The sequence below is a fragment of the Lissotriton helveticus genome, chromosome 6 (genome assembly GCF_964261635.1).
Source record: "Lissotriton helveticus chromosome 6, aLisHel1.1, whole genome shotgun sequence".
NCBI lineage: Eukaryota > Metazoa > Chordata > Amphibia > Caudata > Salamandridae > Lissotriton > Lissotriton helveticus.
The window spans coordinates 1,863,890,105-1,863,912,773 of record NC_136067.1 but is presented as its reverse complement, the minus strand read 5'-3'; the positions used below and the strand labels follow the sequence as shown (position 1 = coordinate 1,863,912,773).

Genomic DNA, 22,669 nt, shown 5'->3' with positions numbered 1-22,669 from the left:
CCACCAATTTGGCGTGAAGCTGTGCAAGCTAATGTAAACCTTGGTATTGCAGCCGCTCCGGCCCAATTCCAGAGAGTATGGATACATATTCCATGGAAGCGAGCTGAAGTATTAGCAGTGAAACAGGCCTTGCCAGATCCACGTAAAAATCCTGCAGGGTACTACAAAGAGTTGGCTCAAACGGTTGACGCTTGTGTATTGAATCTTGCTGACATAGATCTGCTATTTGGTAATGTAGTACCGCAACCAATTTGGGCTAAAATTCGTAAAGAGAATCATCCAGTTGCCCTAGGTGGTGACTGGGCAGCTATAATTGCAGCGGATGGTCAACAAATAGGTGGTTCCAAACCAGAACCCCTAATTGCTAATTTGCCTGGTAGAATAATCGATTTAATGAAAACCTTGATGCCAGCATTGCGCGTTAACTGGGACAAATTGTCCGCGTGCAAACAGAAGAAAGACGAAAGCGTCTCAGACTTTTTCACAAGATTCGAGGAGACTTTCGTGGATCATAGTGGTCAGGATATGAGCACAGAAGGAGGCCAGAGATTATTTGTTGATAAATTTGTGCACAATCTGTTGCCAGAACTTAGTGGTAAATTAAAGAATTCTGAAAGTGCGTGGGCTGTCTCTACGACTGCGCAAATACTTGCGACTGCCCAGTACTATGAAAATAGGGATAAAGAAGAGAAGGAAAAATCAGATAAAAAGACGAAAGATTTAAAAACTAAAGTACTTTTACAGCAAGCTTATCCGCCTCGCACGAATCAGACTAATATGCAGCAAGGGTCATATCAAAGAACGGAATATAATTTTCAAAGACCACAATACCAATGGAATCAATGTGCTTATTGCAAAGTGGAAGGTCATTACAAAAATGAGTGTCCAGTTCGGGCACAAAATAATGCTGCGGCAGCTCAAAGAGGTCGTGGTAGTTCTATGCAAAACTCTAGAGGTCGAGGACGAGGTGCTATGCCTCCGCAGACGAGTGATCGCCCTTCTAATTATTTCGACCAGCGAAATGGACAATCTGCCCAACAGAATAGGTCTCCACAATATCATGTTGAAGACTATTATGAAGCTAGTGAGGAAGGTCAGCAAAGTGAGTACTAGGACAGCCATGGACAAAGAGAGGGAGTAGTATCAGTTCCAGTAGATCAAAGTGGGCCTTATGTCGCAGTAGCAACATCAGGTATAGTCGAACCGTTTCTGTTGGATACTGGTGCAGCAAAAAGTTCTATCATACATGCGAAACTCCCTGGCGCACCTTTGTCTGGCTCAACAAACGTTTCAGTAGGTTTTTCGGGCGCCCCTGTTCATAACCCTGTTTCTGGTCCTTTGTCTATTTCAGTTGGACCCTGTCAATTGAAAGCACCCCTGATTTTGACGACAGGTTGTAATGAAAATCTGCTTGGTTTAGACTTGTTAAAACGCCTGTACGCGACATTGTACTGTTCTCCAGAAGGAGTACAGCTTACGTTGGGTAAAAGAATAATCTCTCCGATGTACTTGTCGATGGATGCGCTCCCACCAGAGCTGCGTTCACTCCCTGATACTCTTTGGGCGACTGGTCCTAATGATGTAGGTCTATTGGAAATTCCACCCTATGTAGTAACTTTGAAAGCAAATGTCAAACTTCCACGAATTCCACAATACAGAATCTCTAGTGAAGGTGAGCGTGCGCTCCTACTGATAGTGCATGATCTGATTGAGAAAGACGTTATAGAAGAAACTAGAGGTAATGTCTGTAATAGTCCTGTACTGCCTATTTTGAAACGAACTGACCCTACAAAACCTCCAGTATATAGGTTTGTAATTGATCTCAGAGAGGTTAATAAAATTGTGATCCCACAGTTTCCTGTGGTTCCAGACATTACTGCATTGTTAACGTTGATTCCTGCTACAGCAGCATGGTTTTCGGTTGTCGACTTGAAAAATGCCTTTTTCAGCATTCCGATAGCCGAAGAAAGCAGAGATATCTTCGGTTTCTCTCTAGGAGGACGAAGCTTCAGGTTTAAACGCGCTCCACAAGGCTATTGTGAAAGCCCATCCATTTACAGTCAAGCATTAAAAAGCCAGTTAGATTCCTTCGTACTTCCTCTTGGTTCTGCTTTAATACAATATGTTGATGATCTTCTAGTGGCTGCTGATGACAAGGAAACTTGCAAAACAGCTACGATTTCTTTATTGCATCACTTGTCAGATTTGAATCACAAGGTGTCACCTTCAAAAATGCAATACTGCTGCCAAGAAGTGACCTACCTAGGTCATCTCTTGTCAAAGGAGGGAAGGAAGTTGACCCCAGAGAGAATAAAAGCAATTACACAGATGAATGTTCCTAGCACGCAGAGAGAAGTACGTGCCTTTTTAGGTATTACCTCATATTGTAGGCAATGGATCCCAAATTTTTCTCTTTTAGCAAAACCATTGGTAGCCTTGACTGGGAAAGGTGTTCCGAGTCCGGTACCATGGTCTGCAGAATGTCAGCAGAGTTTTTCTGAATTACGAAATGCACTGTGTTCAGCACCTGTATTGGGTACACCCGACTACAGTAAGCCATTCACGCTCTATGTCCACGAGAGAGAAGGTTGTGCATTGAGTGTTTTGACGCAGAAATTTGGTGATAAACAACGCCCTTGTGCGTATTTTTCATCAACATTAGATCCAGTAGCTAGAGCGTTGCCTAGTTGCTTGAGAGCTACAGCCGCAGCTGCAGCTTCCATTCGACAATCTGCTGGTTTAGTAATGAACAATATGCTAGTGGTTATGGTTCCTCATGCGGTGGATACACTCATGAACCGAACCAAGACGCAACACCTTACCAGTGCTAGATTATCAGGTTATGAACTGACACTGTTAGCTAGTCATATTCAGATCAAAAGATGCAATGTATTGAATCCAGCAACATTGTTGCCGACTAGCCAAGAGTCGAGTGATTCCGAACCACACGACTGTTGTTTCAAAACTGAAGAAGAAACCAAAGGACGTATTGATCTAAAAAACACTCCGTTATCAGATCCAGATGGCACGCTGTATGTTGATGGGTCTTGCTTCAAATTGGAGAATGGTGATGTGACTGCTGCTTATGCAGTAACGACTTTGAGTACGATTGTGGAGACTGCGAGAGTGAGTCAGAATTCTGCCCAGGCTGCAGAATTGATCGCGCTAACAAGAGCGTGCGTTTTAGCTAAGGGAAAGAGAGTGAATGTGTTCACAGATAGTCAGTACGCGTTCGGCGTGGCCCATAGTTTTGGCCGTTTGTGGAAAGAGAGAGGTTTCATTACGTCCCATGGGACTAAGATTCAACATGGTCAGCTAGTTAATGACTTGTTGGAATCTCTAACCTTGCCGACTGAAGTTGCGATTGTGAAATGCAGTGCTCATAAAGCAATCACAGATGATGTTGGTCGTGGGAATGCTTTTGCCGATGAGACTGCAAAACAGACAGCTAGAAATATGATGAGTAGAATGTATGTTGCAACGTCTGCAAGATGGATTTCTGAGTCTGGAATGTGTGAAGACACAGTGGAAAGCGTGAAGGAAATTCAGAAAGAGGCGACTGAGGAGGAAAAACTTGCATGGAGAGAGAGCACGGGTAAGTTGGACTCGAGTGGGTGTTGGATTGACTTGTCAGAACAACAGCGTTGGATGTTGCCTGATGCGTATGTGCTTGCAGTAGTGACGATGGCACATGGAACAGCGCACATCAGTTCAAAAGGGATTTGTAAGATGTTGGCTCCGGTCTGGAAGAATGATGGGATTAGTAAGTGTGCAGAGAGAGTGGTGAGAAATTGTATGGTATGCTTGATGCATAATCCTGGCAAGGGAATCCCCACACCTGCAGGTCACTTCGCTCCTCCTTCCTGCCCCTTTGAAGTGATCCAGCTAGACTTCATTCACATGGATCGTTGTAATAACCTGAAATACGTCCTAGTGGTAGTTTGTGCTTTCTCCAGATGGATCGAAGCATACCCGCTAAAGGACAATACTGCCTTATCCACTGCCAAAATTCTTCTTAAAGAATACTTCCCCAGATACGGAATGCCACGGATTGTATGGTCAGACAACGGAAGTGAGTTCGTAGGGAAAGTTATGCAGAGTGTGTGTGCCGGCCTAGGGATTAGACAGAAGTTTCATAGTGCGAATCATCCCCAGTCCGCGGGTTTAGTCGAGGGTTACAATGGCACCCTTAAACTGAAACTTGCTAAGATACAAGCATCCACGGGTTTGTCCTGGCCAGACGCATTGCCGTTGGCTTTGCTATCAACAAGAGCAACCGTACATTCTAGAGTAGGGCTTAGTCCTTATGAAATAGTTTTTGGTCGTCCTGCAAATGTTTGGGGGGTACCTAGACCAAAAGAATTCAAGCAGCTGGAATACCCAATGTTAATTGATTACCTTTTCGACTTGACTGCTAAATTGAGTCTTATTCACCAACAGGTTTTCGATGCATTGCCAAAGCCACCGGAGAGTCCAGGCCATCAGCTGAAACCGGGTGATCAGGTGGTCATCAAAAATTTTGCAAGAATGAAAAATCTTCAGCCCAGATTCATTGGCCCTTTCCAAGTCCTACTAGCAACGAGAACTGCTATTCGTGTGGCCGGAAGGAAAAACTGGATCCATACGACACATGTCAAACGTGTGCCTCTGCCACTTCCTTACGACAACTGGGTAAAGAAAGGAATCAGTGCCTCTGAAACGGAACAAGTCCCCAGGTTCATACCTTTCAGCGATGCAGAACTGATCACGGATTCACCAAATTCTGACTCTCCTCCTGAAACTGCTCTTTTGAACGCTGAACATTTGCCATCTGCGAACGTGAACATTGCAACGTCAGTTGAAAATACATTGTTTCCAGATCAGACAGCTCCTGCAAAACTGAGATACAACTTGCGACCTCGCAATATGGACAAATAAAGCAGGAAACTGCCTATTTTCAGATTTGAATTTTCTATACATTGCCTCCAGCCAGGAAGATTGCTAAATACTTTGTATTGTTTCTTTTTGTTTTAAAATTGCCTTGCCGTCTGGGTAGCCGTAGGGTCGTGGCTGTGTGCCTAGTTGAATCTGCGGGGGTCAGACACAAGGTCGATCCTTCTGTTAGTTCTGGGAGCTCCCAGGGCTGATAGAGGCATTTTCATCTATGTACACATCATCAGTGGTCGCGAACGGTCGTAGAAGATGGAGCTTCCTGAGCTGCAACGAGAAAATGTAATTTATGTTCGTAGAAATAGACTGTACAGAATACTTCACAGCAAATGCTTTCTAATGCAATGTGCAGTTACATTTTTTATTGTTTTGATAACGTTGGTGGGTGGAATCGTCTTTGGTGTACATTTGATTTTTATGCCAGTAACTACAGTACCTCCCCTTGATCCTACTACTTCTACGGTTTCTTCTATGCATTCTTTTCACTCATTTCCTGAACACGAACAAGCTCGACGCTCAGAATTTATTAACAATACATTTGTACAGCTCTTGCACCAACACCAACTGGTAGTTAATACTACAGACTGCTGGGTGTGTGGCTTGATACCTCACACTATGGATAAAGGCATTCCCTATCTAGTCTTGCCTTTTAGCTACAATGGATCATTTCAGGCCTTTCAGACCATTTTTTCATATGCCCTTGAGACCTATCCTCCGCGTCCACCACGGTCCACTAAATACAACTCAGCCAACAAAGCTTTAGTCCAGGGAATTATTGACATGATTAAAGACGTCAATAATACTCCATCTTACCCTAGAGATGAATTACGGGTGTATTTGAGTTGGAACTCTACAGAGTATCGCCTTAGTTTGGGAGAAAGCAAGCGTAAAAGCTCCACTTCAGTTTGGGTCGTGCCTCACCGAGGTCAGGTCTGTTTGCAAGGAAATGGGAGAAATCTGAGAGCTCAACTAGGGAGGAGTGAGTGCGTTGAGACTTACGTATTTCCGTCTAACTCCTCCCCTGCCTTCCTGACTGCTAGGGGTACCTACTTCATCTGTCAGGACAGAGCATATACATGGCTGCCTGCTGACTTTTCAGGTTCATGTTATATTGCTCGATTGTTACCCCCGACATACACTGCTTCTTCAGATTATCACAAAACCAGAGTAGCAAGAGGTGTCTTCAGCAAGGAAGATACCGCTGGTCAAGAAGCTGGAGACTTTTTCAAAGGTTTCCTTCCGTTTTGGGGGCCTATGGCCAATAGTAGAAATCTACGTCAACTAACACGGGTAGTTGAATCTACTATTACAGAAACTGCTGGTGCCCTTAGTAACTTAACAGCTGAGCTTCAGGCGGATCGTCTCATGACGTTGCAGAACCGTATGGTTCTAGACGTAATACTTGCAGATCGAGGTGGGGTATGCAGAATGATCCAATCGAGCTGCTGTGTCTTTATTCCAAATAATGCTCCAACAGTCTATGAAGCAATCTCTAAGCTACACAAGATTTCCGACTCTATACACGTAGATAAGGGAAACTGGTCCTTCATGGAGTGGTTTTGGACTCTGGTATCAGCGTGGGGATGGAAGGTTCTGATGGTCATTGGTGTCATCCTAGTGTTTCTGTTCTCGTGCTGTCTTATTATCCAATGTGGTCCCGCTCTGTGTAGTCTCTGTGCTGCAACCTGTTTCAGAAAACCACCTGCATTAGGAGAAAAGGCACGAGACAGGATGATGATACAACAACATGTCACTGACCTAATGAGCATAGAATTAGACTCTGACATAGACTGAGTAATTGCCTATGTAAGGGCAAAAGGAGGGGCTGAGGTTCCGTGACGATTTTACTCGTGTTTGTAAACATTGTCGTAAATACATAATTTCGGTATCAGTGAACCGCAAATGATCCATTTAGTATATCCTGATGTTTTCGCTATGCTACGAGCAAGAGCACTCCAGTTACAAACACATTTCTGTTCTACCCATGGCATCCATCTTAGATTACGGCAGACATTTTGTATTCCTTGCCCTCACATAGTCAATGGACACGCAATGACCTCTTTTTCATTTAAGGACACGTAGGCTTTAGCCGGCGATTCACCTTGCGAGTGACACGTGCACCTTAGGCCAGCAACACTGTAGCAGCATGACTCGGCAAGAACTGCCTCCCCAGCCTGAGGCCAGTCCTGCTATACTGGTTCTTGTGTTCGTTGGCCTGATCATGATTAGGCGGCCGAAGCTGGTAACCGTGCCCATTTACGACCCACAAACATCTCTTATCCTGTCTTTCTATCTCCCACACCTGGCTCTGCTCCTTTCCTTCTGGGCCTTTATTAGGGGGAGGTAACGAAATTTACGATGAGGCGGTCCGGGTCTTGAATGAAGAATTGACATGGGATTATGATGGACTAGTGGGAACCCCTCATTCGTAATGTTTTGACATCAGATACTGTTGACGATTCCTGTGCAAACGCCAAATATTTATTGTTTAAGACACGAATGTTTAGAACTGTGGTAACATGTAAAGAATTTGCCCCGAGCAGAATATTTGGTATATAAGGAACAACCCTCTTTGTACAAATTGAACAGGCTCCTAGACACTGCCCGTGTGCAGTTTCTGTGACTTCTGTGTCCCTGCAGTAATAAACCTTTGGTCTTTGACGCCACCATCGAGAAGCCCGTGTTTCTGTTTGTTTGTGCACCGAGACAGGTTGAACTCCGGGGTCTTCGGGTGTTGTCCCTGACACCTCTGGACGGAACCAAAAAGTCCAGAACTCCACAAGGCTTGTACTAATATTTTCCTAGCTGTAATGGGTAGGAGATCCAAGATTTTGCGCAGGACCTTCAATATGCCATAACATTTCCCTGCTATCTTGGCAATATGTTGGGAATATGAAAGATTGGTGTCCAAAAGAACACCCAAGTTCTTCACTGTGGTAGAGGGGACGGGTGTCGGACCCAATTCCATGTGCCACCATGCAGATGTCAAAATGGATGGAGAAGAGCCAATCACCAAGAGTTCAGTCTTATTGCCATTAAGGCGAAGGCAATTGCTCTTCATCCATGCTGCAAGTGATACCAGACAGGCGGAGAAATTGTCCGCCGTCTCAACTGGGTTATGAGATAGAGTAACCACCAGTTGCGTATCATCCGCATAAGATACAATGTCCACCCTGTAGGATTCCACCATACTAGCCAGGGGTTCCATATATAGATTAAACAACGTAGGGCTCAAAATAGAGCCCTGCGGGACCCCTTGTTTTAAGATTCTGGGCGTGGACCTAAAGAGGGGACAGTGTATTTGGAATTTTCTGTCCGCCAGAAAGGAGACCATCCATTCATAGGCTGACCCCTCAATCCCCAACTTGCTCAAACTGGTCAGAAGTTTAGAGTGCGACACGGTATCAAATGCCGCACTTAAGTCCAGCAATATTAGAGCGGTGGTCTGTCCTTCATCTACTCTCTGACGAAGCAGCTCTGTTGAGGAAAGGACGGCAGTCTCTGTGGAATGTTTGGCCCTAAAACCAAATTGGGAGGAATGTAGGAGATGATTGTCCTCCACAAATTTGACCAGCTGGTTATTCACCAATTTTTCCACCACCTTGGCACAGAATGGAAGAAGAGAAATGGGCCGGAGGTTATCCAATTGGGAAATATTCAGGTTGGCCTTCTTTTTAATAGGAACTACCTGTGCCAGTTTCCATTCCTCAGGCACATGTCTTTCTTGAAACGAGGGGGTCGCCAAATTGCCTATATAGTTCCACAGGAGATGAACCTGCTCCCTAAGAATTGTAGGCTGAACCACGTCTATAGGGGATCCTGACTGGATACTCATAATGAGATTTATCAGTTCCTCCCTTGGAGGCACCATGAATTCCTTGAGATAGGCTTTCTTAATGGGCGCATGGCAGGTATCCCGCACAGAGTTTTCTTAGGCTGGTTCCTGCTGAAAGGACATATAAATCTGTTCCACTTTATTTACAAAATGATCTGCAATAGATTCGCATATCTCAGTGGAATAGAGATCTTTAGTCTCTATCCTTGTAAGCACCGTGAGCTCCTTATAAATTAGAAGGAGCTCTTTGGAGGAGTTTTCAGAGGAATCGATCCTCTCTTGGATAAATTCTCTCTTAGCCTTATTAATCCATCCATGGTACTCCTTCAGACTGATCCTATATGACTCTTTCCGAGCCGTGTCATAATCTTTGCGCCACAGCCGTTCCAATCTTTTACATCTGGCTTTAACAGCGCGCAGTTCATCGTTATACCAAGGGGCAGACCTAGTCTTACGTACTGGGGCTTTTAGGATCCATGGGGCCACCTTGTCTAACACCTTAGATATCCATTCTTCATACCCCATCCGCGCATCCTTAAAAGTATTACTAAGCGGGGGCTTCTCCTGCATTAGCATATATTCAAATGTCTTCTGGGTAAATTTTTTCCAGTTCCTGCGTTTAGAATGGGTGGGTTTCTTACATATTTCTCCTACGGACATGTCTGTTATTATGAGTGGAATAAGGTAATGATCAGACCACAGAATCCTAATGGTAGTTAGCACCCTTGCCCCATTCCAATTAGCAAATATAGGATCTAAGAGATGACCCGCCTGGTGGGTTGGCATCTCACCTAAGAGAGTAAGCATCAGTGATTTTAGAGAGACAGTCATAGATTGTGCCTCAGCACAATTAACATCCTCAATATGTATGTTGAGGTCGCCTAATATGAACAATAGTTACTTACCTGTAATCTGTGGTTCTCCAGTATTGGTGTCTTTCATAGATTCACATGCCTGAATCATTCCCCGTCGTCGGAGTGGGAGTCCCACGGTACATAAAAAAGCAATAGTATGCTAAAATATATATAGCAAATACCAATTATACCAAACCAGGAAGTAAAGTAGCCCCAGCTACAGTAGAAAAAACTTCCACATTAGTGACTATCCCTGTCATTTTGTATAGCCCAAACTGCAGCCAATCAGGCGACAGCACCCACTAGAAGGTTCTCCCCAGAGGCTCAGGCTGTCAGATTTTCTCGCACGGAGTGATAGTAAACCAATGTATCCTAAGAGCCTCTGAAGGGGAGGTGGGCGGGTGCATGTGAATCTATGAAAGACACCAATACTGGAGAACCACAGATTACAGGTAAGTAACTATTGTTCTTCTCCAGTATTAGGGGTGTCTTTCATAGATTCACATGCCTGAATCAGAGTAGATAGCAGTAAATATCCTTGCTAGGCAGACGCCATAGTAACCCAGCTTGTCAAACTGTGCACATTATCATGAAATATATAAAATGCATTAACATAGCCCGAAGCATGATGAAATGCATCTAGTGAAGAATGTTCACACTGAAAACGGTATTAGAAGCGTCTGACTGCAGGAAAAAAGGAGGTGGGAACAGAGGCTCACCTTAGTTGAAAAGATTACATAGAACTGCTTGACACATGGAAACATCGGTCTCACTGGCTGCAACCAACAGTAGTGATTGGTGAAAGCATGCCTGCTAACCTAGGTTGCCGCTCTGCCGAAGTGCTGGAGAAGAACTCCAGCAAACAGAACAGTTGAGGAAGACATTGCCCTGGTAGAGTGCGCTCTAGGGGCTGCTAGCAAAGCTGTCCAACTTGTGCATGGCAAAAAATCGATCGGAGCAAAGATCCATAATGCAATTGTTCGCCAAGATCCTGTTGGGGTTTAACTAATCGTACCCTAGTTAACAATTAATTGATCGGATCTGCGAAACCGAACTATCCCTTGTAAATAGAACATTTGGAACCTCTCCTACTATGAAGTGTATGTAAAACCCCCTTTGTTGATAGTGGTGGAGGAAAAAAAAATGCCTTTAAATTTACCGGCCCGATCCAAAAGAAACTCAGGAGGCACTGTAAGTATGAATTTCGGAGTAACTCGAACCACCACAGAGTTATAGTGAACTGTATGAAAAGGCTAAAGAATCGATAAGACCTGAACCTAACTGACTCTAATAGAGGAATGTCAAAGCCAATAAAAAAGAAAATGACACCTTTCTAAGTCATCTTAGATCATCACTGAGGATAGGTTCAAAGGATAGCACATGAACTGTGCTATTACCACATTGAGATGTCTCGATGGTAATGGACGAACTGGCGTAGAAAAAACATTCTGAAAATTCCTTTGAAGGATTGATTTATATTTTTTGAAGAATAAAAAGATGTGGTCCCATCTCGTTGGCATCTGGAGCTGCTGCCAGTAAAAAACTAGTAGAGTTGCACGAGGCAATCCTAGTAAAAGGATGAAGTACAGACGAACAATATCAGAGACCGCAAAAAACATTTCCATTTGAGACCTTGTCCCTGTTATGGCTAACACTTCCTTGCAAACCGCAGGGATGTTTAGATGGGCGAACCAAAGGTAATCAGGGGCTAGGCCGCTGACCTCAAAGAAGGCTGTTCCGGGTGATAAACCTGGCCGCTCTGGAAGAAAAATAGATCCGGAGGTGGACACGACCGAATTGATTCGCACTCCGACTGGAAAAAAGAGAAACTCAGTAAACCAGTCTTGGCGAAGCCATCAGGGGTAAAGAGGAACCCTCGACACCACTCTATCTTGTTCTTCCGCAGAACTTTGAGACCCAAAGGTATCGGTGGAAAATGGAAGCAGATTGAGATCAGTAGGACGACAAACGCATTTCCCTGTAAATCCTTGTGGGGATGCCAACTTGAAAAGAACCAGTATGTGCTGTTCCTCTTGGTCGCGAAAAGACCAGATCTGGATGCACCCCTCTGCCGAAGTTTGAATCCACCGTCCGTAGAAGAAAACTCACTCGAGAGTGGAAATTGTCGTCCTGCTGAGAGTGCCTGCCAGACTGTTTCCTGTACCAGGAACATGCAATCGCCAGAAAGTTGAGTGTGCGTTGAATCGCACATGCCCATAGATCACAGGCTTCTTGAGGCAACAAAGCTGATCTAGCCCTTTGTGTTTAGTGACATAGTGCATACCAGTTGTATTGTCTATGCGCCACAGTACAGTTGTCTCCTTGAAATTATTGCGCAACAAAATTGGAGGGCAAGGAATATGGTTCTTCGCTCAGCAGAATGATGTACCAAGCCCCTTATATGAGGGCTCCATTTCCCGTAGACCTTCAGCCCCTAAAAGAGTGCTCCCCAATTCCCGAGGGATGCGTCTATGGTGATTGTTGTACTGGATTGCCTATGAAGAAGAGTGATCCTTCTTAAATAAACTTGTCTCAGAAATGATGAATGCGTATGTATTGCAGACACAGATAGGCTGCCAGAATCTAGATAAGAATCACGTGGAGTGGACCGAGAGTCCTAAAAAGATAGGCCTGTGATAGAAAATGATTATAACTTAGAGGAAAGAGCAGCCACGTCCCGTGCTGTGGAAGGATTGGCACCTGAACCTTGACACTCTGGAGGTCGAGTGCACTTGTCAGGTCCTCTGGCAGTAACATTTGAAACACCTTTTTGAGGTACAACATTTGAAAAATTTTGCGCAGAGATGACAAAAAAATCCGGCGCTACATTTCTGACCAGCTAGTTGATGAGGAACTGAGAGGAAAAAACCTAACTCCTTATTAGATTCAGAACCACTCCGACAGTTCCTGATGTATCCATAAGTCAATTTGATGAGGTGAATGCGGTCACTATGAAGGCGTAGCAGAAAAGAAATAGCCAAATTCTAGAGCATGCCCTTTTGGCATCACAATTAGAATTCCCCACAGATAAACGGCATCGGTGACCAAATTAAATCCCAGAGATATTCCACCCTTATCCCACTTGGAATGGACTAAGGATGGGCTCGAAAGTAAGTCGTAGTTTCCTGGAAAAACGACTTCCTGTATACGAATTAGAGTCGAATAATACAGATGTATACCAGATACTGGGTGGAACTTCTTGGAATAAAATGTGAAAACTGTCCTCGGGCACCACGAAAGGGTTGATCCCCGTACTGTAGAGAACCGAAGGCGCGGTATTGACTGGCCAATATGATGGCCCAGAAGTAACATCTATAAAAAAAGGTACGGCCATTATCTCAGCTTGAACTTGTGGGCGAGGAACCAAGGGTTCTTCCAACCCTAACTTCGCAAGACAATACTGCAAAACTTGGAGACGCAATGTGCACTGCACGGTGTTTTGTTGATGAAGATCTACTTCCATTCTTTTTGTGAAAAATTCTAGAAGCGTCAGTTTAGGGGTATTCATGGATACGCACATTCTGTGCCCCTATGTCAAAATTGATCGTGTCCATAGAACTAAAAGATTGCCAGAGAGCCACCAGCGCCGATCTTTGGCTTAAGCAGAGCTCAAAATCTCTGCCAATCTAAAATTAAAAGAGAAAAAACCTTCCGCCTCTATCCTGGTGACAAGGGCTTGACGAAAGCGCGTCACCGTTCCTTACATGAGGAGGGTAAATCCGTCAAAATCCGCCGGAGGATAGAATAATAAAGATTCATGCAAGATCTCGTCAAAGGACAGGACATGGCATCCCAAAGAAACGAAGGCTAAGAGTCTGGCTAAGTCTTAAGCCATTCCAAGAAAATATGGCGTCGAGTAAAAAGACATCACTCCATCCGGAGGATGTTGCTGAAAGGAGGCTACGACTAATAAGTAGGCTAAAGGAACACTGTACATAAACCCAACTGAATCAAGCATCGACGGACCTAACCATGGACTGGGTACAGCATCAGAGAGGTCAACCAAAAACGTGACCCTCAGTGTCCGCATAGGAAAACTGTTGCAGACTTAAACTACTATGGATGTGACCGCTGACGCTGTCAGTCTACAAACCCACCGTAGACGTACTACTTGCTGTTCACGACAGTGATCCTTAACTTGGCCAACATTCAACAATAAAACTCACCATCACTGAGGATGTTTGATGAACAGAGTATTTTGTCCACTTAGAATGTCGTCAACGAGCCTGCCATTGACTAAGCTGAACTGTCGTCAATGGGCCAACTGTTTACGGACCTAAAGCCTGCGGGCCAACTGCCGATGTGCCCACTGTTAATGGCCCCAACTGCACTGTTTATAGGTCCACTGTTGACAGCCAAGAGATGCTGGGTGCCAATGGCCAAATGCCGATGGACCACAGGTCAGAAGGGCCACTGTCAGTGGCCCACTGGTATTGAGCCAACCGTCGCCAAAGTTTTCAGTTGACTATTTCAGCTGAATAGGCTCTCGAACGTCGACGAGACTCTCCACCGTCGACGAGGCACCTCACCGTCGACGAGACTCTTCACCGTCGACGAGGCACCTCACCGTCGAAGAGGCACTTCACCGCCGAAGAGGCACTTCACCGCCGAAGAGGCACTTCACCGTCGAAGAGGCACTTCACCGTCGACGAGGCACCTCACCGTCGACGAGACTCTTCACCGTCGACGAAGCACCTCACCGTCGACGAGGCATCTCACCGTCGACGAGGCTCCTCACCGTCGACGAAAGCTCTTCAGCGTCGACGAGGGACACCCTGCACCGTCAACGAGGCCCGTCGTCGACGGAGCCCCTTGGTCGTCGACGAGGCTCGTCGTTGACGAAGCCCCCTCGTCATCGACGATGCTTCCCGTCGACGATGCCACCATCACGGTCGACGAGGCTTATCGTCGACGAGGCTAAACACGTCGTCGACGAGGCTCACCATCGACGAGGCAAAATTGCACTCGGTTATGAGGCTGTTTGTCGACGAAGCTCTTTGTCGGTTGCGCAGCTCCCTGCGACTTACAACCAGTGCATAAGAGGGCACTGTCAACAGGATCCTGTAGCTCTGTGACACCGTAGAGCACCAGTGACGGCAGAGATTGTCGTCGTAGAATACAAAGAGCGTCTTATCAACCAGCTGGCACGTTCTCAGAAGAAAAGTGCGCAGAACGAGTCTAAACGCCTGAGAGTAAATCTCGTGTGCGTAGATGTGGGAGGCAGACTCAGAGTAGGTCAAAGACCCTTTACCTTTGAAGCAACCTCAGCTGGTGAAGTAAAGCCAAAAACATCACTGCAACATAAAGGCGCCATGTAAATAAAGAAAAACCTCCCACATCAGAAGGGGGGTAGCCAAATCACAAGAACATCCCCTTCTCATCCTACCATGTCAGCGACAGGCAGAGAAAATGATCCACATATTCGTGAAGATAACCGGAAACGGTCTCAGCTTTCCACAAGTGACACAGGGTCCACAAATAGACTTCATGTAAGAAGACATCACGAAATTTAATAAAAATTAAGTAAATGAAGAAACTGAGCAGAGCTCAGGGAGACTCCCTTCACACGACGTGCGGTAAAAAATCTGACAGCCTGAGCCTCTGGGGAGAACCTTCTAGTGGGTGCTGTTGCCTGATTGGCTGCAGTTTGGGCTATACAAAATGACAGGGATAGTCACTAATGTGGAAGTTTTTTCTACTGTAGCTGGGGCTACTTTACTTCCTGGTTTGGTATAATTGGTATTTGCTATATATATTTTAGCAAACTATTGCTTTTTTATGTACCGTGGGACTCCCACTCCGACGACGGGGAATGATTCAGGCATGTGAATCTATGAAAGACACCCCTAATACTGGAGAAAAGGAATTTCTTGTAGCGTAGGGCCGGTTGAACAACCGATTCCAGTAGGCTTTCAGCAAACTGCGCGATGCTCCCGGGGGGGCGGTATAGGAGATATCCCATAATAGTACATTCGGGGATACCTTGATGGAAAAGAGGCCAGCTTCACAATTACTAATTTTTACTTGCTTTAATGAGCACACAAGCCTAGTATTGTACACCATTGCGATGCCCCCCCTCTTTGGGCCCCCTATCAATTCTCAGCAAGCTGTAGGCTGATGGAAGGGCTTCGATAATCTCCGGCGCCGATGCCTCATCCAACCATGTCTCTGTAAGAAACAACAGGTCAGGCTGAAGATCAGTAAGGACATCATAAATGTCTAAGCTGTGTTTCTTAAATGAGCGACAGTTTACTAACAACATAGTGAGTTGATCCCCCCTCTTAATGTTCACCAAAGCTAATGACGGATCAAAATAACATATCCTACATTTCTGTCGGCGCCATATCATCAGATAGCAGACAACAAGAACATGCGGTGTTAGGTGTAGGGCGAAGGTAGATCAGTTGATCTCTTGTATATCTTCTACTTCCTACCGTCTCACTAGGAGGTGGGGCAGGGGTTCTGGCCCCTGGCCGCATTCGGTCACAGACGGGCGCAGACGGGCTTGCCTTGTGCGCGCCTTTGGCGCGCACTCGGCGCGTCCGCTGCGCGGTCGCAGGCTTGTCGTCATCAAATAGGAAACGGGTGGGAAGGCTAGAGCGCTAACCCGAGCGCAGAGGAGACAGGAAGTGGTGGACTCCTCACCCTCCGTGCAAACGCCCACAATGGACGCGGCGGACCGGGGCAGGACCGAGCAGAAGAACACAAAAATATTAAAAGAGCAAACGAGGGGTAAATTGTATTTTTAAAACAGATTCTACAGTTTTTAGCCACAAAGTAATTAAAAACAACTATTCAGTTCATTTGAATTGGGGCCCAAACTACAGCGTGCACCTCCCCTTCATATCCCCACACGGTAGTAATCTTCAGTAATCAAGTGAAGGGTAACTGTCACTGCCACTGACAGTTTAGCATCCACGAACGAGGGCTCCCCCCTTCCGCCCTAAATAACATCAGTCAGGGGAAGGCTAGAGCGCTAAGCCGAGCGCAGAGGAGACAGGAAGTGGTGGACTCCTCACCCTCCGCGCAAACGCCCACAATGGACGCGGTGGACCGGGGCGGGACTGAACAGGAGAACACAAAAATATTAAAAGAGCAAACGGGCGGTAAATTGTATTTTTAAAACAGATTCTACAGTTTCTAGCCATAAAGTAATTAAAAACAACTATTCAGTTCATTTGAATTGGGGCCCAAATTACAGCGTGCACCTCCCCTTCATATCCCCACACGGTAGTAATCTTCAGTAATCAAGTGAAGGGTAACTGTCACTGCCACTGACAGTTTAGCATCTACGAACGAGGGCTCTCCCCTTCGCCCTAAATAACATCAGTCAGGGGAAGGCTAGAGCGCTAAGCCGAGCGCAGAGGAGACAGGAAGTGGTGGACTCCTCACCCTCCGCGCAAACGCCCACAATGGACGCGGTGGACCGGAGCGGGACTGAGCAGGAGAACACAAAAATATTAAAAGAGCAAACGAGCGGTAAATTGTATTTTTAAAACAGATTCTACAGTGTTTAGCCATAAAGTAATTAAAAACAACTATTCAGTTCATTTGAATTGGGGCCCAAATTACAGCGTGCACCTCGCACGCTGTATTTGATCGAGATGTGATGTCTCTAGTTACCTGAAGTAAGAAAACGACATTGCTGCTCATCCCTAATAACTTATTGCAGTTGAGTTATGACGACCTAATGGCTCCTGCCACAGAGATAACAGACAAGGTGGAAGGCAGGTCACATATCCTAACTGCAGATGCGTTTTAAACAAGGTAAGAAGAAATGGCTTTCATTCTTCTAAAATGTTTTCATAAAATGAGCAGTGGTCAGCACAAAGAATATCCTAATGCCAAAGTGTTTATTTTTGCCACGCTATGGTTCATTGCAGGAAAGATAGAATGACTCTGAAAATGTCTAAACATTTTTTTAATCTGAATTACATGAAACTGAGTCCAAAATCGTTTTGCAACAATCTACTAAATGTTTTGAGTGCGTTTGATTCAACACTACAGATTCCACTTTTATTCTTCATGTCTAGAACCATACTATCTCTTTCATGTGAAAGAGTAAGACACCAAGGATTTAAGTGATTCATACACCTATAATACTAAGAGCATTCATAATAAGGACTACATTACCTTCTGTTGTACATTAAAAACATATTGCTAGTGACCTCGGAGTTCCATGATCGTATAATGCAACTCGGTCTTAAGTCTCATTCCTATATATGGTCATGGAACCTATCAGTGACTTGAAATAGCCCCATAAGGTACATCAGGGGGTGATTTAGTCCATATAATATAACACTGGAATGTTGAGAGCTGCAATGAAGCCAATGAAATGGTTCAGAGCAAATAATGGAAGGTACAGGCTTTCTGCGCCAGCATCCCATTTTTTGCCTTCCTGTTTCTTTTTGTTTATTTACAACTTTCTACCCTCAATGGGAACAAAGTTCTAATAGCTTTATATACCTTAAATGTCTGGCTATGAATGATGCTAAATGCCCTGAGCTCCAACTGGGGCATATAACACAAGAAAGGGGTCCTTTAACAACAGTTGGCTATCATTCTATAGTATTGTTATTGCAAGTAGTAGTATTTTTGTTGATAGTTTGTTAGCATTAGTGCTAATATTTATATAAACACCAATACTAGACATTTTTGGAGGAGAAATAGCTTTTTAAAATGTTTTTACTGCAAGATGGCGGTTTATTATAGGTGACATCGTCACTGAACTATCGTAAGAAAATTACAATAATACTATTCTAATGTAATGTCATGTAAACATGGATTGCAATACCATAAGTTTAAAGTGTGTAAACGGTTGAGTGTAATGTCACAATATCTACAGAGGCAGCAGACAATGTGAAAAATACCTCCCTGAGCAGAAACCCAACTTCAACTGTGATCCAAATGATTTAAAAAAGAATATATTTTCTTTTTTCTTATCCTGACTAGTCACAGTCATTACGTGACATTTTTGTTTGAATATGTATTGCTATTTAGAATTAATCTACTTGACATTTTCCTCCTAATTATCTTGCTTTGGACCTTTGGAGTATTAGGGGTAAATTCTTTATTACATTCTTCAACATATGACAGATAAAAGTACATAAAGGGTCCCACTACTGGTTGGCTGGTAATTGGAAGTAGAGATACCAGGGCTGGAGATACTGATTCTGGCTGGCGTCTTCGCCCCAACAATTTGCCATTCTGAGTTAACAATGTGGGATCTCGATTTACTGGTTTCCGTTCCGCATAGTTTCCCTGCTTCCAGCAAGAGATTAATGGGTGTGCAATCTCATGAGGTCTTACTAGGTGGATTCTGTCACCTGGAGAACGTGTAATTGGGTGTGTCAAAATGGGTTTTCCATCCCTTGGAAAGCTTTCATACTGAGGTACCTACTAATAGAGTGTGGTATGCTTTGGGGAAATATGCCTGGATATATCCAGTTATTTTCGCTGGCTTTCTTACCTGTGAATAAACCAGCATTCTAACATAAAAATGAGCATTATGTGATTGAATCCATATGTAAGCTAAGTTTAGTTTAACTTGTGTTGGACAAATCTAAATAAACAACAATTTCTAATACAGGATCATTTTAAGAAGGATGGTAGGACTGATACTGTGTTCACCTTTCTTCGGGCACCAACACACAGTATGGTCACAGTGTCATTTATAGCCCAATGAGTCTTTAGAATTTCTGCTGTTGCCCAAACTCATAAAAACTTTAGATACCAAGCGTTTGGTCTTAAGACTTTATGAAATGCCTTTATTGACAAGTGCTGACCGAGTACAAGTAGTGATCCTGCTGCGCCCACGCGTACTCACTTTTCCAAATAGCTCCTGTTAAATTGATACACTGTGTTCATCATACCCCTTTATGCCACATAATGCGTGTCCTAGATGTCAGTGCCCATATGCACACTTTTTTCATTTGTCATGACCCAGTCCTAAAAGTCAATTTTATTTGAGGGAATCTTTTGGAGTAATTAAAAAATTGTGAACTAAACTATGCAACTCTCTGCTTTGTTTTCAGAATTGGAATCAGCCATGGAGATCCCAAAATCGAGCATCAGTTTAAACTCCATATTGTTACTGTTGGCTAAGCATTGTGTTGCCATGGCCTGGTTCAGAGGTCCTCTCTCTAGTTAATAACTCCAGGATGCACCACATTGCCAAGCTAATGCCTAGAATTACACCACCTTACAACTAGCCTACTTGATTACTAGTGCGCATTTATTAAGTTAGTGTCGCCTCTTCCCAAAATAACCCATTCTGTAACAAAAAGTCAATTATATTTCAGAAATGTTTTGATAAATTAGATAATATTGACTGGAGTGAAATATAAAGGTCAACTAAAATAGGTCAATAGTGAAAACTGTTAATCACAGTGCTTTGAAACAACAGAAGTGTGGTATGAAGTGCTACTTAAATATATAAACTTTATGTAACCCATAAAAGCTATCATGCTGCATAGATTCTGCACATAATTAGCAATATTTAAATGAAGAAGCGTAAAAACTAGCTGCTTAATATTTGAACGATGTTCTAAACACTGAAGGCATGAAAGTGCTACCTATCTCTGCCAATTAATGAGCATTAAAAGCGAGGTTCCACAGTTCGAGTTGTGTTATCAGTGTGACAGATCAAAGTGCTGACATGGGCTCTTTCTGCCAGCACCGCCGAGGCAGCCTCTGTGAAGCTGCTGTCAAGGAGTAGTCATGGTGCTTGCTCTTGCCAAAAGAATACAACTAAATTGAGCAGAAAGTAGTGTCTTTGTGATATCTTTCCAACAAGTCATGCCCCATTCAGCCCGCTAGTTAATCTCTGTCAGGCCGGGGGCCCCAGCGGGCTGCACGAGCTGTCAGGGGCAGCACACCAACCTGCACGGTGCTGAGAAGATGATGCATCCTCCGGGCCTGCTCATTCCTTTTCCTCTCCTCCTCTTCGAGGCATTTCTTGTGGCGTTCCATCTCCTTCATCGCTGCAAACTCCTCCAGTTCCTTCCTGAAATAAAGACCATATCTGCTGCGTCAAGAAACATGTGACAGCCATTTTATTCAGCATTTGTGCTGTGCACTGTGGGACTGGTTTGCAATCATTGTGGGAAAAACAGAGCAATGTACTCATTGTGCCTCTCCTTCTATGGTATATGTAGACTTCTGTCTCTAGGGGAAGTCGCACAAATCCATAGCAGTATTCTTGGAAACCTGCACAGTTATAACTCGCTAAATCTACACTGGCCTACACTTAGCACTGTGGATTTTCGCCTATGGACAGGAGTATGGGGCAGATGTATCAACATCCAGATTTGCGAATCTCAAATAGCGATTTTTTAGAAATCGCTATTTGAGATTTGCAAATTGGTATGTATGTAGAAAATCACATTTTTTTGCGATTTCTTAAAATTCCTTCATTGCGATTAGCAACTTGCAAATCACAATTAAGGAATACTTTCCCATTCATTTCTATGGGCCAGGAGGCACATAGGAATGAATGTGAAGTTATTCTCAATTTGCGATTCGCAATTTGAGATTCGCAAATTGAGAATAATTTCAAGGGTGCAAGGGTGTCATAAGGACACCCTGATGCACCCCTGAAATTCACATGTGTGCGCATATGGCGCACATACGTGCACCACATGGCACCTTCACAACTGCAAAAAAGTGCTTTTGTGAAAGAAATCGCAAATTACCACCAACTTCAAGTTGGTGGTAATTTGCGATTTCTTAATGAGAAATCGCACAACTTGGGTGTTTCATACATTGCATTTAAGGAATCACAAAATTTGCGATTCCTTAAATGCAATCGCAAAATAAGGAATCGCAAATTTGCGATTCCTTATTTTGCACTCAAATTTGCTACATACATACCATTTAGCGAAAATGAGTACGCAAATGCCAAAATTCTGTGAATTTCGGCGTTTGCGAACCCATTTGAGCTTCATACATCTGCCCCTAAGTGATCTAGACGTGCATTAACACATATCATTTTTTTTTTTTATCAGGTAGGAAAATATTATTTTAGATAGAGGAACAATTTCACACCCAGACAACATGGTCACTACTAACTTATTTTGAAGTTACTTTAAGAGTGTTTCCGAGGTGGGAATGGTCATGCAAAATATATGCCACAGCAAATATCTGGCTTTGTGCGGGTTTCAATCATTTAGCAAGACCACCCTTATGACAATCAACCAGCCCTTCCTTTTCCCATCCTGACATATATAAACTGGCAAATTCGGAAAATCGTTTGTTTCCTAGTTGTAGATTGTTGCGAAAATCAGCAAACCCAGATTCTGTGCTTCTTGAATCTGCACTGTTTTATTTCTACTTACGTTTTTTACATTTCCATTTCAGTGTAACTAACAGCAGTTTAACAGATAATGTGGTTTGACAAATATTTACTGATTTCAGTTTAACTTAACATGCATTACCCTTCAAAGGGATCCGTAACTCAATCTGCTCCCCAAATAATAGTGCACTCTTTGCTTGTGAACTATTTTGAGGCCCCGTTGTAATGTTATTCAGACGTTATTTAACATTCGTAAATGGTTAAATCTGAGTGCTTTGATGCACACATTTTGCAGTGGTATGCTAGAAAACGTAGAAGCAAATTAATCATTTAATTAAAGATATACAATGAAGCTGGTTCTCAAAGTGAACGTTGCATGTTGGGAAAAAACTGTGACAAATGAGGTTGGCTCAATTAACATTTCCTCCTTTCCTTACTCTGAAACAGCTACTCCAATTAACGCTCGTATTAAAGACTGCAACTTTGTCCATTGATGCATATAGATTTAATAAATGTTAATTAGCTGTATAAACTGTGGCCTTTTATCTTAGGGCATGTTAAGTATGGGAAAAAAATAAAAGGGAAATAAGACGGCCTGCATTGGAGATATTACTGATAGCACAGCATTAGAGTGAATAACCATCAGCAACTATGAAAAGACGCTCAATAGCACACAAAGCAATAAGAGGAGTCAAGGGAGGTGAACAAAAAATAAGAGGCCTGGGTAGGTCAAGGAGTGTGTACCAATTTCTTTTTGCT

At 43.8% G+C, this 22,669-nt stretch overlaps 1 protein-coding gene across 2 annotated transcripts in view; it reads right to left on the bottom strand.

Moving 5' to 3' along the window:
- The window catches only part of SPATA17 (spermatogenesis associated 17), a 705,361-nt gene that overhangs the window by 400,715 nt on the left and 281,977 nt on the right, over positions 1 to 22,669 (bottom strand). For both annotated transcript variants that reach the window (XM_078647122.1, XM_078647123.1), the window contains exon 6: positions 20,500 to 20,623. In XM_078647122.1, the coding sequence (XP_078503248.1) occupies positions 20,500 to 20,623 (124 nt within the window). The remainder of the gene's footprint in view (positions 1 to 20,499; positions 20,624 to 22,669) is intronic.